At 34.9% G+C, this 18,173-nt stretch overlaps 1 protein-coding gene across 3 annotated transcripts in view; it reads left to right on the forward strand.

The window, feature by feature from the left end:
* Nucleotides 1-18,173, forward strand: part of GRIA2 (glutamate ionotropic receptor AMPA type subunit 2) — an 88,810-nt gene that overhangs the window by 64,445 nt on the left and 6,192 nt on the right. For all 3 annotated transcript variants that reach the window (XM_056490282.1, XM_056490283.1, XM_056490284.1), the window contains exons 7-13: nucleotides 1,187-1,354; nucleotides 1,633-1,737; nucleotides 2,444-2,554; nucleotides 3,674-3,880; nucleotides 4,389-4,759; nucleotides 8,770-8,968; nucleotides 18,100-18,173. The exon at nucleotides 18,100-18,173 is cut by the window's right edge and continues 174 nt beyond it. In XM_056490282.1, coding sequence (XP_056346257.1) covers nucleotides 1,187-1,354; nucleotides 1,633-1,737; nucleotides 2,444-2,554; nucleotides 3,674-3,880; nucleotides 4,389-4,759; nucleotides 8,770-8,968; nucleotides 18,100-18,173 — 1,235 coding nt within the window. The remainder of the gene's footprint in view (nucleotides 1-1,186; nucleotides 1,355-1,632; nucleotides 1,738-2,443; nucleotides 2,555-3,673; nucleotides 3,881-4,388; nucleotides 4,760-8,769; nucleotides 8,969-18,099) is intronic.

The following is an 18,173-nucleotide window of genomic DNA, read 5'->3' on the forward strand; positions in this document are numbered from 1 at the left end:
TTGACACCAATCACTGAGCTTACTGATCTTAAAAAAAGAGTTCCGCTTTCCTTTTCTTCTTTTTCTAAGGTATAACAGTTGCATACAAAAATCTCAGTTCAGGAGGTTGCTTTCTTTACAATTACAAGAGCCATGACTTGAGCTAACTAATTAAAATTCTCATTAAAGTCTGAGCCATTGAAGCAAAGAGCTAATACATAATTTCTCTCTACTTTACAATTTATATATTTTCAGCATCTAATAGCCTTCACAGGGATCATTCCATTCATTCATGTGCCTCCAAGTAGTTATATTCTTGCCCATATTTCCAATAATGGCTCTTATATTTGGCATAATTGTGGTGTTCCAGACTCAAAAAACCCATCCAACAAAGTCCTCAGTGTATGTGCACATGTGGTTTCAGTTCAGTTAGTTAGTTGAAATGTAAAATTTTCCAGTCAGTGAAGATAAATGCTTTTGACCACTTAGCCCCAGTTTCTGATGCATGTGATCACAGGATTCCTCTCTGATGTCTCAGAAGTTGTAAAGCTCCTTATATTATGTCAATTTAGGAATGTGGGGCTCTTCCTCACCTATATTGCTCTTGAGGGGTACCACTTGTTCCAGGCATCTCTGCTCCAAAGCTGCTTTGTGAGGTGTTGACAAGGTATTGCATACTTGAAAGTAGCTACCCTTGAGATTTTATATTTAATGAGAAAAAGTTAAACACTTGTATATACAAATACATGCTTTTTGGGTTTGTGTGTATTATGTCTAGGGGGAGATGAAATCTCGATATCTGTGAATAAATGAAGAGTGTAATCAGAAGAACAACTTCTTATTTGTACAGGCTAGCTCAGGTTAAACACTGAAAATGATTTCCTTTTTTTCCCTTTCTCCTGCATGAACTTCCAGCCATATCAGCACACAGGACTGTTACACAGCTGTGAGAAAAAAATGTAACTCACACCAAAACAGCTGCAAATCTTTAGTTAGGATTTATTGGCACTACCCCTAACCATTCTGATGAACACTTGATTACTTTTCACAGATGTCCCTAAGAGAGTAACTAAAGAAAAAAAATTGATTGATTTCAAGTATATCTTACTATCCTTTCAAGTGTTTAATGGATTACCAAGTGGATTGATATAGAAGATATAGTGAAGCTGAAGATGGTTTTTAATAAAATATTTTCATTTCTTTTCAGTATACCTCTGCTCTGACCTATGATGCTGTTCAAGTGATGACAGAAGCTTTCCGTAACTTGCGTAAACAGAGAATTGAGATCTCCAGAAGAGGAAATGCTGGAGATTGTCTTGCAAATCCAGCTGTACCCTGGGGTCATGGTGTAGAAATAGAAAGGGCATTGAAACAGGTAGCTTACCGGGAACAGCTGCTGGGATGAGTGCATGTGTGGAGTTCTCTATAAATGCTTGAAAAAATCTTCTAGACTCCTAACCTGTCTGGATCTTGGTAGGAATAATGTGGAAGTGAAATCTGCAGGAACCTGGCTAAGCTAATATATTGCATATGAAAATGGGTCTAAAGTGAATGCTTTTGAAATATCATTAATCATTTGTGGAAGTAAAAAAACTGTTTTCTAAAAAGAAACAAACTTAATTCTTCTACCACTTCCATCTTCATCTATTATAGGTTCAGGTGGAAGGGCTAACAGGAAATATAAAGTTTGATCAGAATGGAAAGAGAATAAATTTTACAATAAACGTCATGGAACTCAAAAGCACTGGTCCTCGGAAGGTAATTTGAATAGTCTTATAGTGTCTTTAAAGGTTTTACCATTCCAAGCAATGGGTTAAGGTAGGTACTGAAACGTTAGATTAATTAAAGCATGAGTTGTGGTAATATTTATTCATAGGTGTATTCTACAGTGGTCTTGCAGAGTGAAGCAAATATATATAGTATTTCTTTCTAACAAATATGAATTATTATTTCTGGTAAGTGCTACGTAAGAGTGTTTTCCTTTCAGTTTTGTGGATTAAACCTTTTGCTTTCTGTTCTGAATAAATAAATGTGAGCCAGCATTTGGAGAAATATGCTTCTTAATAACAAAAGCTGGATACAGCCTTTTAGTAATGTTTTTATAAATGTGTTTGTGTTTTTGCTCTAATTTCAGATCTTTCAGGGAAAAACAGTTTCTTATGCTTTGCTAATCTGGAGTATTTCAGTTTTACAATGTGTGATGTTTATACTAAAACCTATTAATATGTGAATAAAAATGGTATACTTGTTCTAGACAAAGTAATGTAAACAAATGTCATTAGTTCAATCTATTTACTATTTGTTGTAGTCTTTCGCTACATGCATAGAAATGCTTACAGTGGTAAATCCAAAGCTGAAATAGTTTTCTGTGAACACAAATCAAGTGCATAGTAATAAGATGCTTTACCTTTTCCAGAAGAGTTCATATTCACTTGTGTCTGTGCATCCTATACGCTCTCTTTAGATTGGATATTGGAGTGAAGTGGACAAAATGGTAGTGAATCCTCTTGACGGCCCTCTTGGAAATGAATCTTCAGGATTAGAGAATAAGACTATTATTGTCACCACTATTTTGGTAATTAACCTCCTATTTTGTCAGAAGACAGCCTGTCCTACAATGACTTTTTTCTTAATTTTATGTTAGTTTAAATATACTGTTTTTATTATTTGAGGTTGTATGCTGTTGCTTATTGTGATACATAATAAAATCAAGTAATTAGGGAAATGTGTGGGATTCAGCATGCAGTTTTGATTTGTAGAGGATGAACAGTCTTTGAACATCCTAGAAAGTTATGATTTTTAAACCTGAAAATGGAAATTAAATACTTGCTTTCAAATGAGAGGAACTTTCTGAGAGGTGAAACCATAGTGTTTATTTTAGAGAATAGATTTTGACAGACAACACAGAGACTAGTTCTTATGCTTCAGGATTGTAGCTGCTATGGATTGGTAAAGTGTAAAATTTAATGTTAAATATTGTATTCTGGTTGTTTAGAAAATTAAATTGTATATTATTATAGAAGAGCATTTTTCTGTAAATTGCACAACTTTTTTATGAGTTTGGACGAGCCATAGGTTAGCATAGGAATTTTTCTGGATGCAAGAACAGTTCTGTAACAACTGAGCAAAGAGGAAATACATTAATACGACGTCTGACTCATCACCAATTTTGCTGATGATAGAACTTTAGTGCATAGTTATATATATCTTACCTATTGTTTGTATAGCAGTTTAATAAAAATACATCCTTGAGAGCCTCAGGTATTTTCTCAGGGAGAGATGTGGTTGTGAACTAGAAAATAATTATCTTCTATAAGACAGCAACAAAAGCAACTAAATACCTTTGCCTTCTTCCATCCAAACTGTATGAGAGAAAGAAACTGATTTTGGAATTTACTCTCTCTTCTCTGAATGCGTAACTCCTGTTAACATTCATGGTCATTATTAACATACTTCTGGGAATCGCTGTGCCTGTAAGTATTGTCATTTGTGTATGACTCTGGAGAATGCAGCTTTTAAATGTTTTAAAGACGTGTCTCATTAATAATTAACAACTAACATATACATAGCATGTGTGATTCAGATGGTATCCACTCTCTTTTTTCACATGTAAAAGGGAACATACTAATATGAGAAGTGTACAACTAATGCACCTGTCTCTATCAAGTAGCTAAGGCAAGTTCTTTCTGTGCAGGAGTCCCCATATGTCATGATGAAGAAAAATCACGAAATGCTTGAAGGAAATGATCGATATGAGGGCTATTGTGTGGACTTAGCTACAGAAATTGCTAAGCACTGTGGATTCAAATATAAGCTCACAATTGTTGGGGATGGCAAGTATGGGGCAAGGGATGCAGACACGAAAATCTGGAATGGGATGGTTGGAGAACTTGTTTATGGGGTAAGAAAATTTTCTATAATAAAGATGACTTATGGAAGGAGTGGGATTTGGTTTTATTTTCTCTGTAGATTGTAGGAAAGTTACCTAATTCAGTTCATAGGAATTAATAACTTTTAAAGACATAAAAATTTTTGAAAGTAAAACATTAAATTACATTTCAAATGCAAATGAAGTTGGGGGAATGTGAATGCATATTTCATTCTTCTGACCAGGTGAAAAGCAATGTACTTTGCTAAACTTTTAAATACCATATGGTATTAAAAGGGCATATATAAAAACAAAAGCTTAGAATACACCAACCATATGATTATATATATTTTAGTATGACTTCACTAAAAATGTCTGAAATTCTCCACAGGATGTTTTTGGTGAAACAAACGTTGCTGGTGTCTCTGCTGTCCTATTTTCTATTTGTGAAATGCCATTGAAACTGAACCCTTTTTTGCACTGTTCATTGCATTCAATGCATTGCCTTAGCTATTGTTTGCTTTTTTTCCTTCCTTTACAGAAAGCCGATATTGCTATCGCTCCATTAACTATAACATTGGTGAGAGAAGAGGTGATTGACTTCTCAAAGCCCTTTATGAGCCTGGGGATATCAATAATGATCAAGAAGCCTCAGAAGTCCAAGCCAGGAGTGTTTTCATTTCTTGATCCGTTAGCATATGAAATCTGGATGTGCATTGTTTTTGCCTACATTGGGGTCAGTGTAGTTTTATTCCTGGTCAGCAGATTTAGCCCATACGAGTGGCACACTGAGGAATTTGAAGATGGAAGAGAAACGCAAACTAATGAATCAACTAATGAATTTGGGATATTTAATAGTCTCTGGTTTTCCCTGGGTGCCTTTATGCAGCAAGGATGCGATATTTCGCCAAGGTTGGTTACTCACTCATTTCAACTTTGTGCATTTTTGGTCTCAGCCATCTCAGCTAGAAGAGGTTTATGGTGCATATATTTTCATTCTTGGAGAGAAATTAATAGCAATTATTTTTCCCTCCCTAAAGTCACAGAAGTCCTTGAAGTGAAAGCGCTTGTCTGTGACATGGGGTCAGGGTGTAGTTGATCGAATTTATCTTGAAGTCGATCATAAATTTGCCAAGTGAAGTTATATGCACCATGCAGAGACTGTAAAATGCATAAGGTTCACATCATTCCATGCCTTCTTGGAGGGGTACCGTGTTTTTGCTGCATATTCCCATTTTACAGTTGACAGTGCATATGGTTCACCACAACTGTAATGGGAAAAAAGGATAACATACTAGTCATGAACTACAGAGGCAGTGCTTTCCCTCTGAAATTCACTACATACCATAACATGGTTATTAAAACACACTTATTCCCCAAGAGAGCCTTGAACTGAAGTAAAAGTCCTGTGATGGCTCTAATTTCATGTGGATAGTTGCAAAACTGCTGTTTTTCCATGGCCTAGTTGTATAAAATTCAGAAAGGAAATTACGAAAATGAATTGGAGGGTCCAGTTTATAAGTGTTTAATTCCTCATGGATTTTCTTCTACTTTATTAGGGACAACTGTAAAGCACTTAAGTTAATTCCTTTGCAGTTCATTAAATATTCTGTTTTGGTTGTGCACAAGTGGTTCTAGCCTTGCTTCAGTGAAGTGGTAAGTAGGTAGGTAAATGCCTACTTCCTTTAAGCAGCTGTTTGCTGCTTGAAGAAAGTACAGTAACAATTCAAATAGGGCAGCCAGGTTTAAGGAAATCAAACCAGAGGACTCAGTTAAAACTGCTTAGTACAATTACATTTCTTGCAAACATCTTGAAATAAGACAGGGAACAAGTAAATTTCTAGCGAGTCTGGTGGTTAGTGGTAGAAATAAATCTAACCAAGGGAGCATTTCGTAAATATTAAGTCATACATTCTAAAAGGCAACATCAGGTTTTCAAGTTGTTCTTCCACAGAAATAACAGCATTTATTGTGTGAGAACTTAAGCAATTCTCTGTAAAGGCTGGTGTATCACAGTCGGAGATGCCAGCATTTATGGTGAAAGATGCAATGCATTTTGCACGTAACCCAGTAAGAATTGTATACGAGAGATAAGACAGTGAAGAGGGCAAATTGCTGCAGATCAAGAGAAGTTGTGTTAATTCCACTCCTGTGGGGTTTTTGTATTGATTATATACTTCACAGTTTGAGTTGCTTGCTAAGTCACCTATTAGTACAAAATTACATTTATTGAATCAGGGCTGCAGTAGAATTATTATCTTTTTCCTACTATCATTATTATTTTACTAGCTATGAAAGCACAATGGTTGTTTTATATGGTTTGATAGGTTTTGAAAGATAGTACAAGAATACTGATAGCGAATGGTCATCATAAAAGGTGCACAAAACTCAATTTTGGATATTCAATATTTAGTTTCACTGAATCATTTAACTTTATTTCTTTGCAAACATAATTTTGAGGGAGGTGGTTATTTTATATATTATTTTATTATAAAAGTAGAAAAAGGCTGAAAAACACTTGTTATTTGTGATTCTGCACCAAAACATTTTACTATGGAACTTGAGCTGCTTGCAGGTGTATCAGAGTAAATATAAAAAGGACTGTCTTCAGGCATCAACAAAATACCGTTCTGAAGTTAATTTTTGCACTAGTGCAATTATTTCTCTAACAAAAATGCCAGCTGCTCTAAGACTTTTAGAGTAGACAAGTAACTCGGGTTCCCTGGCTCTGGAATAGAAGGTGGTTCTGAGTAAGACTGGACCACCTGGAAATGGTCTGTAGTAGCAGTGCCAATGTTGCCTCATGGCTAGTAGAGGAACAAAAGTGTAGAATATATTATATGATGATCATAACTTAGAGCAAGGTTTTTCTCATCTTTTCTGAGATATGAATGTGTTCTCTGTTCTGCCCGATAATACCTTTCTAAGTACAAAATATAGTGCGCAAATTTATGTAATGTACACAGAATTTTTTATTTTAGTACTTAAAGGTCTATTAACCTAATAGTAAATCAGGTGCTTTTAAAGTGTGGGGTTATGGTATCACATTTTAGAAACTTTTCAAAATGTACATTTAAAAAAAGAGTTTACTAATTTAACTGTGACAGACTGCCTAGGGAAACTTTGAATCCAAATGACACCCCAAATAATTTTACTTCTAAAAGGCCATGTGGGAGCATAATTTATGGATTGGTATTGTGCTTATTCTTTTTTCACATAGTCAGTTGCAACTTTGCTCACAGATGATCACGGAGATTTCAAAATCATTGTCATTTATAGAGGGTGTCATCAATACAATATAAAGTGCCATAAAGTTGGCAGTTCCTAAATGCACATTAACAGATTTTACTTTTAAAATATGTAATATAATATATTCGGTATATCTTATAACTCAGTATTTTACTTGTAGAATTATTTTATATTCCAATTACCTCAATTTCAAAATAAGTATGTGATGTTTTTTCAAAGGTTACAGAAAGCTTTTTTGCAGAACACATCTCCCTTTAGAATAGGCTTGAAATAATTTTTTTTTCTATGGCCCTTTGAATAACATGTTTTGGACCTTATCTGACTTGATTTTCGTTTAGTCGAATGAATGACTGAGTCTGTTGTGACATGGAATAAATCTTTTGACGTCAGAATTATGACAGAGATTTTAAGCAATAGCAATTAGAAAAAATTGTTCATCCTGAATTTGTTCTATTCAATTTTGTTCCTAGGTTGTTAAATTCACCTTACTTAATTATAATCTTTAAATGCACATATATCTATATATAGTTATATCTATATATATTCTATGTCAGAATTAATTTGTGTTTCTATTCACAGTACAGTAGGCTGGGTGAGTAATTCCTAATTTGTTTTCTTAATAAATCGATGAGACACACCAAGACATACCTAAGCTACTACAGTGCCCTTGTACTAGACTTTTAACTACATGCACATTTCTGCCAAATAATTAAGCACATCTCCAAAGATTATGTACTGCTTCCTATAATGTCTTGTTTGGAAACAAAATGGTAATTAATTTTAAACTTCAAAGGGCCGTGAAAAAAAAAAAAAAAGCCAAGTTTGACAATAATGCAATATCAGTATTTTTCTTATATTAGTTTTCTTTTATTGAATATTACCAAGTTGAGTTGTATGCTTTATGCTGTTTTGTATATTTTCTTGAGTTCTCTTTTCTTCTTTTTTCTTGAGCAGGAGATGCAAAACACAGACCCATAAGAGCCCACCTGCTGCAGTTAGAAACATCAGATTATTATTTTTTTTTTTTAAATATACTTCCTTCACCATTTTGCTGTGTTATCACCGATTGTTTCATGTCCAGTCCTCAGTTTGTTAAATGCTTGTATCTTTCAAAAGTCATGTGCACTTTTTAGCCTATAGATATTCCCTAGGCAAGCTTTTCTTACAAATAATGCTATTTGTTTTTCAGTACAGATTGTGCACAGGAGCATAATCCACTGTTTTGTGGAAATCAGTCTTTGTCTGAATGTCTTAGGAAAACAATCAAGGTCCTTGATTTTAAAGTGCATACTAGTATCTCTGAAAACGCTGTTCTGTTGATTTTGTTTGATCCTCATCATAATCAACAAAATCACTTCAGAGGGGACAAATAGTTTGTGTTAAATATAGTACATTATGATGGGAACAGTTTCCTTCAAGGGGTGTCAAAACTTTGAAGAACTGGATCACTCAGTTCTTCCAAAAGTAAACTCCAGAGTCCTGATTTCAGCAGAGTCCCAGGAGATCCAGTGGAGAATGCCTTGATTTCCCATCTGATGAGTATGCAGAGCTGGTCTCCGAGATAGCCTGAAATGCTTCCCTGTATTATAATGCACCGTTTGCATAAAACTGATAACGTATTCCTTTTCAAGACTTCATTTCACTTTACAAATCCATTTCATACTTGTTACTAGATCCCTGTCGGGGCGCATTGTTGGAGGTGTGTGGTGGTTCTTTACCCTCATCATAATCTCATCCTACACGGCTAACTTAGCTGCCTTCCTGACGGTTGAGAGGATGGTGTCTCCCATTGAAAGTGCAGAGGATCTTTCCAAGCAAACAGAAATTGCTTATGGGACATTAGATTCTGGCTCCACTAAAGAGTTTTTTAGGGTAAGAATCTCTACTTTTTAGATTTTTTTTTTTTATTTTTAGATTGCTTTAAGTAGGTCTTCACTCATGGAAATCTGTTTTCCCATGGCTGTATTAAAGTATTGCTATGCAAGTGTGATTTATGCAGCTCAACTCACAAATATAAGTACTCCTATTTATTTGTAATTGTTACATTTTATTATTTATATACAAATATAAGGGTCTTGATATAAATATACAGAGCAAAATTACCTAAAAAAATACTCCACTGTACAATGAAAAATAAGGTGTGTTTGAAGAAGGAAGTTGATGTCATTTATCTGTTTAATAGCTCTGCTATATTTTAGGTACTCACACCATGAATAAGTACATTGGAAAGGTATACGTTCATATCTTAATAAGTATTCTGTGTGGTTTTTCAAGCTTGCCGAATGGGAAATGGGATATAATCCTGCTGGCTGTTGTAGAATATACATGCCTGCTTTTGAAAACAGTTCTTACTTGTATTTGCACTACATTTATGCCTTGGAAGCCTCACCCTCTGCCTCTGGGTATTGCAGTTTTAAAAATACATCAAACTTTTAGTGTGTGAGTCTCAGGCTGCCCTTGAGACATAAGCTAGCCTGGTGAAATCCATCCAGCAAATGAGTGAGAGACTAAGGCTGCTGACAAAAAATCCACAACGGCCTCACCTTGTCTGTGTGCTCTGTGTGTGTCTCACTGTACGAAGAAAGTGCATCTGAAGTGCTAAAATAGAAAGAAACTTCGGTTTTCATGGCTTTTAGTGCATGGTGTTACATTTAACAAAATATATTTTAAAATAGTCATAAATAATGAATTTACATTTCAAGCCTATACTGACATGAAAAGGAAATAAAACTGGTTTTCACAGGTATTTTTTATATACTGTATAATTCGAGCGGTAACTGCTAGATGCTGTGGTTTTCACTGGATCCTGTAATGCACACTTAACTGGTAATGGATTAAATAGGAATCATACTAGTCTCAACTGTAAAAATTTTCTGATTTTGAAGATAGGTTCAGTCATACTTGCTGCTGATTGCATTCCTGTTGGCTAAACCAAATGAACATCAGGTGTACAAGCTGGTAAAAATGAGACTGGATTCGTGCTAAGGGAGTTTAGAAGCATTTAGAAATATAGAGGGATGTTTATGGTTTTGTGAACTAAACCTTTTAGAACATGGCTGTACTTGGGTTAGAAAGTGAATTAACAGTAGGTCACTTCTTCTGAATAGTATATCCTTAGAGATTTTTAAGTGTTTCTTTTTTAAACAAAGAAATATTTGTATATGAATGCATTAGTATCTAGTTGCACTCCTAGCACATATTTCCACTTTTTACACAACTAGTTTTCCTGGTGATTAATTAAGCATTAAGGGCTTACTTTTGTAAAGATAAGGTAGAGGCATTTTGAGGACATATTCTTCATCTTTGGTTAAGTTATCTTTGGCTTTGCACAAACAAAACTCTGAGGATCTCTGGAAATTTCTACTCAGCAATTTCTATCACAATTTGGTACATTATGTGCAAAATAACTTCTTAGCGTGATATCTCTATCTACTGTTTGCTAAAAGTCCCTTAAACTTGTCCAGTTACTTTTCAATAAATAACAACTGTCAGAATTTCTTTTTAAGAGGACTGAAACTCAAGTTCCAATTATTCTCTGCTGAAGACAATGTGAAAGGAATCTCTAACACTAAGAAAACCAAAACTTCACCTAGGGTATATCTGTTTTTGACTGGATTGAATTGGATGTGTGAATTTTATATGACCTGAATTAGCACTCAAATTCTTTCTCTAGCTGAAAACAAGTATATTTTTAGCAGCAAGCTAAAATGGTCTGGTATCTTCTCTGTCACTCTTGGGAATTAAAAAAAAAAATATATGGGGTTTTTAGTCAGTCTGTTTTTGAGAAGTAGTGTTATTTGCAAGTTTGTTTTCTATACTGGATCTTTACTAGTAGAGCCCTAATTCCTGGGACAGCACAAAATAAAGGATAGTTGGATACTGGGGATGAGAGCAGTACACTGAATTATCTTTGCTACTAAAACATGTTTTGTGATAATACATTGCACAATTGAAAAAGAGATGTTTTGCAGTATTTTTCAAAAAGGAATTTTCAGCAATTGCATAGATGGCTGAAGTTAGCTGAAAAATAGTGTTCCGAATAGTTGAATATAAATGTATGCAATATTAATTGAAAGAGGTGGGATCAAGGCTTCTTCTAGCTCCTCTGACTGCTCATCACATATCCTTCAGACAGTAGGCATGCAAGCTAGTCCGTATTACTTGGGGAAACATCCTTGGCATTCATGACAAAAGGGTGTTGACTTTTCACTTTACCCCAATTTAGATAGGCTCCCTAGCTTTAAAGGTAGCATGGACTAGTAGCAGATACTCTTGCCAGCAGTGCGTAGAGCTTCAGTTGGAACTGCATCAAGAAACATAACCATGAAAAATGAAAAAACCTTGTGCTCTGGTGTTTTTAGTGCTGCTTTAAGATGAGAAGCAGAAGCTTGGTACACCCTATGTAGGAAATACCAGTAGAAAAATAATGGATTTTAAATATTTTGAAAAGAAAAAGACTGACCCAAAAAAATTGACACAAACATGCAAGATACTATTGCTTGTTAGTAATAATATTGCAGATAATTTTATAGCTATAAGTCTACAGAGACGGAATTTTTTTCTTTAATAGCAGGTCTTTGTAAATACCAGAATGTGTAGTAGTTTTCCTCAGGAGGTCTCAGAGTCATTGCTAGGAGAATCACAAGTACGATCCAGATCTAAAGAGCTCTGTTCCACCCAGTTGGGGTATTTACCACTTCTGATATTTGCTAATGCTTCTACTTTATAGATCGTCCATGTAGAGCTCTTAGTGCAACTGAAAGCCTAAGCAAAGGTACATATTGCATTGCTTTTGGATTTTCTTTTGAGTTATGGGCAGAACAGCAAAGTCTATGTGGCTACTGTTTCCCCAAAGTGCATCATTTTTCTCAAATCAGTAGTGGATTGTAGTGGTGAGAATGCAAGTAAGTCTGCAAGCACCACTGGGAGGATGCAGGAGTCATTTCAGTTGGTTTTGTGCAGGTGCATCATCATCATCTCTCTAATTGCTGGGTCACAGGTACTACTTGATGGACAGATAAATGGTGTGCAGGGAAATGTCGTCACTCCAGTACGTCCTAGCAGCACTGTCCACAGTCACACACTCTCCCTACCTTCCGTAATTTCACAACCTGTGCGTGCATTAGCCACGGCACATAGCTAAACTTTGAAGGGGAGAAAAGTCACTAACCCAAGAAGACAGTCCTCTGCTCACCTGCCACTGCAAAAGCTAGTTTTAAAGCATTATCTGTATGTGTTAGCTTCTGAAGTTGCCTCGCTTACTTTCATGAGCTACGACACTGGAAGAAGGACTCAAAGTAAGTTATGTGAGCATTCGCTGGAACATTTCCATGCTTTTCACCTCCTGGAAGGCATAATGAAAATTAATATCAAAATGATACAACGAGAACAAAAGTTAATTATTTTTACAGTTCAGTCATACTTTTGCTGTATGTCTAGCTCTGTTCATTAAAGATATGTACAAATTGGATAGACAAATGAAATCAGTCATCCTACCTCTTTTTCTCTTCCAGAAGATGAATTGTAACTAGTTCTGTAAGTAAGGTAATAAGGCATCTCAAAAAGAAAATAATGTGCAGAGCAATAACTGGCTTAATTTACTGTCTCTCTGCGTTAGTTTTTATTTAATATATCTTCATATGTGTGTATTTTTGAACCAACAGTATGACACAAACAGATCAGTCTGTTTCATTATAACTTTTTTGGTGGCCTTTAAGTTTAGATCCTCTGCCAAAATAAAAGCAAGCAGAACTGCTCTATAACCAAATATCCTTTACCTTTCAGTGAGAAGGCTGTTCGAGAGTTATTTATTCTTGCTGAAGAGGCAAGAGCTACAGAATGAAAAGACAGGCATTGGAAACATGCTGGAAGGATGACAATCCTTATAAGCTTGTAGAGAAATCCTCTCACACAGTGGAAAGCCAGAAACAAACATAAGAGCTGACAAGAACCTCTTGAGTCATTTCTCCTGCAAAAGTGTTTTCTGTTGTGAGGCAAAGAAAATTTGGCCTGAACGAAAATAGCAATGTCTTTTCTGAGTATCTTCAACAAAGTCCAGTGCCTCTTCTTTTACAAGTATTTTGAAATATTTTTTTAATTTGTAAAAATATTTATGTTAACAATTGCATTACAAGAGGGGATGCAAAAAACCTCATACAGCAGTCTATGTACCTCAATCTGTCTTCATGCACATCAGATACTGAAATTTCTAAAAGAGTAAAAAACCACAGGAAGTTTTCAGTGATAATTTTTTTCTTTAAATTAACTTAAAGTAAAAAACTTGGAATCACACCTCAGCCTCAGTTTTTGAAGTTTGAGATGTAAAAGAATAATAGAAAATACATTTCCAGAGTTTCATTTTGATTAGCTCTGCAGAAGCCTCTGAGAGATGGAGTCAAAAGACTCAGCCATGAAATATCCTGTAGCATTTATCATGGACTGGTTGATACCCCAAGAAGCAGAGAGGGTGTAAGTCTGTACTTCATGGATCTGCAGAGCAGATGTGGCTGGAGAGTGTGGATTTGGCTCTAGTTTGACAGGAGAAAAAGGTCTATACCTGAAATAGTGAGGAGAGTCAGATCTGAGAACAGAGTTAGTGCACGACTGTCTTTGCACCCAGTAGCATATTACTGAATATATGATTGTACTTTCCTGTGATAAACAAGGTTCAAGTGATTAATCTTCACTTATCTCTTGTTTTTCGAGGTCCTTGCATCTGGAGAACTCAGAAGAATTCATTAAGGCCATTTTGAAAGTTACTTTAAAAGAAATAATGCAGTAATCAGTACTTCTTTTTCCTCAAAGCAGATCTTTTTGTTATTTTTCAGGTTTTATTTTTTTTGTCTTTCTACATCACACTTGTTATGGTTAGAAACATCTTTTATTTTCCAGCCTATATGTATTTATAACTAGTTTATTCTCAATAGTTACGGTACATTAATAATTATTATGTAGCTTTTTTTGTCTCAGTGTTTATTAGTCCTGAAGGAGCAGAAGTGTACTTTGTTTGCTATCCAAGATCTTTCTTTGCTTTGTACAAAGGCATTAGTATTTATCTTTTCTGGGAATAATTTTCTCCCAATTCTATCACACTGTTTTCTGATAACCATTTTGATCATAGTGACAGATATGTGTTTCTTCTGCTTTTATCAACAGATGATCTTCAATTTCATGCAGATTATTTTATCGGTCCCAAATTGCTGGATCCTGCTTTTGAACTAGAAAGTTTCATTTCTATCATTCTAGTAATCAGAATTTTCCACTTCTCATAATAAATAAATAATTTTCTGTCGTCTATATTTTGACATCCCAATTTCCTTTCCAACTAATCCTAGTCATTTCTGTCCTGTAATGTTTTCACTTTAAAATGTCATCTGAAGCTGTGCATGCTGTGCAGTATTTACACCAAAAGAGTAGTCGTTTGAATGCTTTTTCCTTCCTCAATCCAGGCAGTATGTTTATGGTTCTAGACTCCAAGAACAGCATTTGCAGTTCTCTACAGATTTGTGACTCCTTGAGAAAGTACTTTTGTGTTTTGGGATTTTAATTTATTCCCTCTCCCTCAATATGGATGCAATTAGTTATTTTTCAGAATTGTAGAAGTTAGGTTTTTGTGACATTTATCTGAGTTTTTAAAGAAATGACATTGAAATGATCTGCTTTGATTTTATGAATATGCTGAATGATGGGGAGGAATTTCAAATCTGAGGATTGGTAAGTCTCAAAGGAAGAGTCATTTCAGCAGTTATTTTAATGGAAGTTAAATTATTTGGGAACATAGCTTTTTAGGAACAGCCTTGATCACTTAACTCCTTAAACCACATGGAGATTATGGTGATTATATAAGGTCATTGTCCTGCAAATTTCTGGAGAAAATTATTTTAAATACACTTTTGAGGAATTCGCAAATTAGAATGTGTTAGGTTTTTATTAGTAAGGCCAAATATATTAAAGATATTTTTGGTAGCTGAATTGAGTGATGGAAACTGAAAGACATAAAACTGCATTTTAAGAAGACATAACTAATTTTTACCATTAGTGAATAAATATATCCCTATATTACAAAATTTTGAACTTATTCACCATAAGTATTCACTCAGTATAAACAATGGTGTTTTAAAGTACTTGATCTTCATCTTATTAGATAAAAATAGTTCTTTTCTATGTTTTCTGTTTTGGTTTGGTTTTTTTTACCTATTAATCTTTGATTTACTGACTAAATTAACAAGTTTTGGCTTTCGTTACGCTTTTTTAGCTACTGGTGACATTACAATTTTCCGTCCTTTTGTTCAGTATGAAAGGTCAACAAGATGATTTCACAAATGATGCCTGAGAATTGGAAATCTGCTCCCACAGTACAAGATCATAATTTAGTGGAATGTTAGTAGTTTGAGGAGCTATTTCTGTCAAAGGCATACTAATTACAGCACCCCAGTTTTAAGAATAATGTATTTGAATGTCAAAATAGAAAAGTCATCTGATGACCCACAAAATAAAGTTGATAAAGCTTTGCATAAATTTATTTCCTAATTAGTTTCTTAATGAAGGTAGTAGGCTACATTTGAGTTGGATGTATGCTTTTTAATAATAACCGTATTCATAAAATACATTTTAGACATAATAGTAATATTAGAAAAATATAATTATATCTTGAAATATTATTTATTAGTTGTATCTTTATAATCTAAAAATGTATAAAATTAATTTATTTTTTTCTCCATAGTCAAAATGCCCAATGGTGACATACTTCAAAAGAAAATGTGTCAATTCTTGAGACGTTTTGTTATAATTGTATCGTTGTGAAAATCTTAAGTAATGAGACAAGAATGTTGATTGTGACTGTTTGTTAGGGTATGGTACTGGTGCATTGGTGTTGATTGCAGTACCAAAATTATAATTAGCTTCTAAATTTCTTGTATACACAGAGTGTCACTTTGCGATAGCAATCAGTCACAGTAATTAATAGCAATGCAGATAATTTCAATACTTTTGCATTCTTGTAGTCATTATGGCAGTCTATGGTTCTGTTATTTGTACTGCATGATAGCAAGTGTGGACACTTGCACACAAGGCATCCTGTGTGTACACAGAGTGCTAGATGGCCTCTTAACACTGGCGTATTCTACATCTACAGCTCTGCCTTTTGAGTAAATGCAAATTCTGAAAATAAGGAAATAAAATGGCACAGTTCTGAAAACACAGTGTATTACTACATATATTGTGTAGCAATATAAAAAGAAATCTAGAAGTCACCCATGTTCCCTACAGAGTGGCTTGCTGCTCTTATTTTTTAGGAATCTAGACAAAGCTGTAGACTAGCGAGGGTCCAGACTTGGGACTGCACAGTTTTGGCCCACCCTGAGTGTCATTATCTGATGGCGTTCTTATGGAATATCTTAGAGATTTTCATGATTGCTGGGTCAGATATTCCTACCTTCATCCATACAGCAAGGACCCTGTGAGCCATCTAGTGGGAGGTTTCTTCTTAATGCTTGACCCCATGGGAAACCTTTCATTGCAAACTTTTGCTGTTCAGCTGCCTGATAGTACCCAGTGAAGGTTTACTTTGTGAACTGCCTGTTCAAAAATGGTGCAATAAATTTTTTAAGGTTTTTCTAGTTTTTGGGATTATATGTTTGGGGATATTTTGAGTGGGGAAAAAAGCCATGTGTATGCAATACGGTAGATGTTCCAAGAATCTGGGAAACTCACTGTACATTTAGCACAGTTATTTTTCTGTCATTCTGTTTCACTGAGTATATCCAAGTCTTTTGGTATATATGGGTATACTGAATATGTGTAGATGCAGCAACTGGTCTGCAATAGAACTTGCAAAAACCCAGCTGTGCCAATGTATATGTAGATTCTGGTAATATTTAGAAAATTTAGATGTTAGGAAACTTCTGGTGGTTCTTGGTACTGCCTGCTAGGACCCTTTATACTAATAGACATACAGAGACCATGGAGAAATCTGAGCCTCAAAATCTTCCTAGGCTACATTTCTGGACATGAAGATCAGGGTAAGTCTGGGAAATGCTAATGCTGTACCACAAGAACAGTGAAGCCTTGGGTGATTACTGGAGGCATTACTGATGCTTTTATACTTCATTTTTAAAACGGTGTCGTTATAGATGTTAGAGCAGAATTGCAGTTTTGAAGTGTATGTTATAAGATGATTTTAGTTGAGAAGTGCATCTAATACATTTTATTGTGGTATACATTTGGTATACTAGCACATAAAATTATATCAGTAATATCTGACCTTGACTTGTCATGTGTCCTGTTGTGCCTGCTGTTTCTTTGATAGCATTGCTTCCTTTCTGGTGGCATCTAGGTGGCAAACTAGATTTCCTCCATTCTTTTTTCAGGTTAAAAAATAACAATCAGTTGGTAGTTAAAACTGCCGATTATAGTTATAACTACCAATTGGTTAAAGCAAAAGAAACATACTTAAGGTAAAAATCTTTCTGAAGGAAAACCATGACCTGTTGAGTTGCAGAGGCATGTGGAGTATTAGAACAACCTCGAACCAGGTGCCTCACTATAAATGTTCCCTTCGGCTTTCACAGCAATTTTAGTTTCCTCTGTGGAGCAATCTGAAGTTTTCTAATGTCACTGACACATTTCAGCTCACCTCTTGTTTGCGTAATGCTGATCTGCAGAAAAGATCATCTTGTTTGAGTGGGAATTCCTGAATAACATTTTGCTGAAGTTTGAACAGATACCTTATCTTTTAATCTGGCACACCTCTTATAAAGTGGAAGTAGCAGTTTGTTTCAAATCTTGAACATATATGTAAAAAATACAAGAAAAAATACAGTGACAGCAAAATATTAATAGAAAAAGAGAATGTAGGTGCTGCTGTCTTTCAACATTGGATAAATAAACTCGTCTAAAAAATTAAACTCGTCTAAAAGTCATTATGACATAATTATATTTTTCCCAGGTGTGCTTTTGCTGTCCACATAAAGATTAGTTAATTAGGCTTCATATTGTCTCCACAGAGATCTAAAATTGCAGTATTTGATAAAATGTGGACCTATATGAAAAGTGCAGAACCATCTGTGTTTGTGAGGAC

The sequence above is a fragment of the Oenanthe melanoleuca genome, chromosome 4, assembly GCF_029582105.1.
Source record: "Oenanthe melanoleuca isolate GR-GAL-2019-014 chromosome 4, OMel1.0, whole genome shotgun sequence".
Taxonomy (NCBI): Eukaryota; Metazoa; Chordata; class Aves; order Passeriformes; family Muscicapidae; genus Oenanthe; species Oenanthe melanoleuca.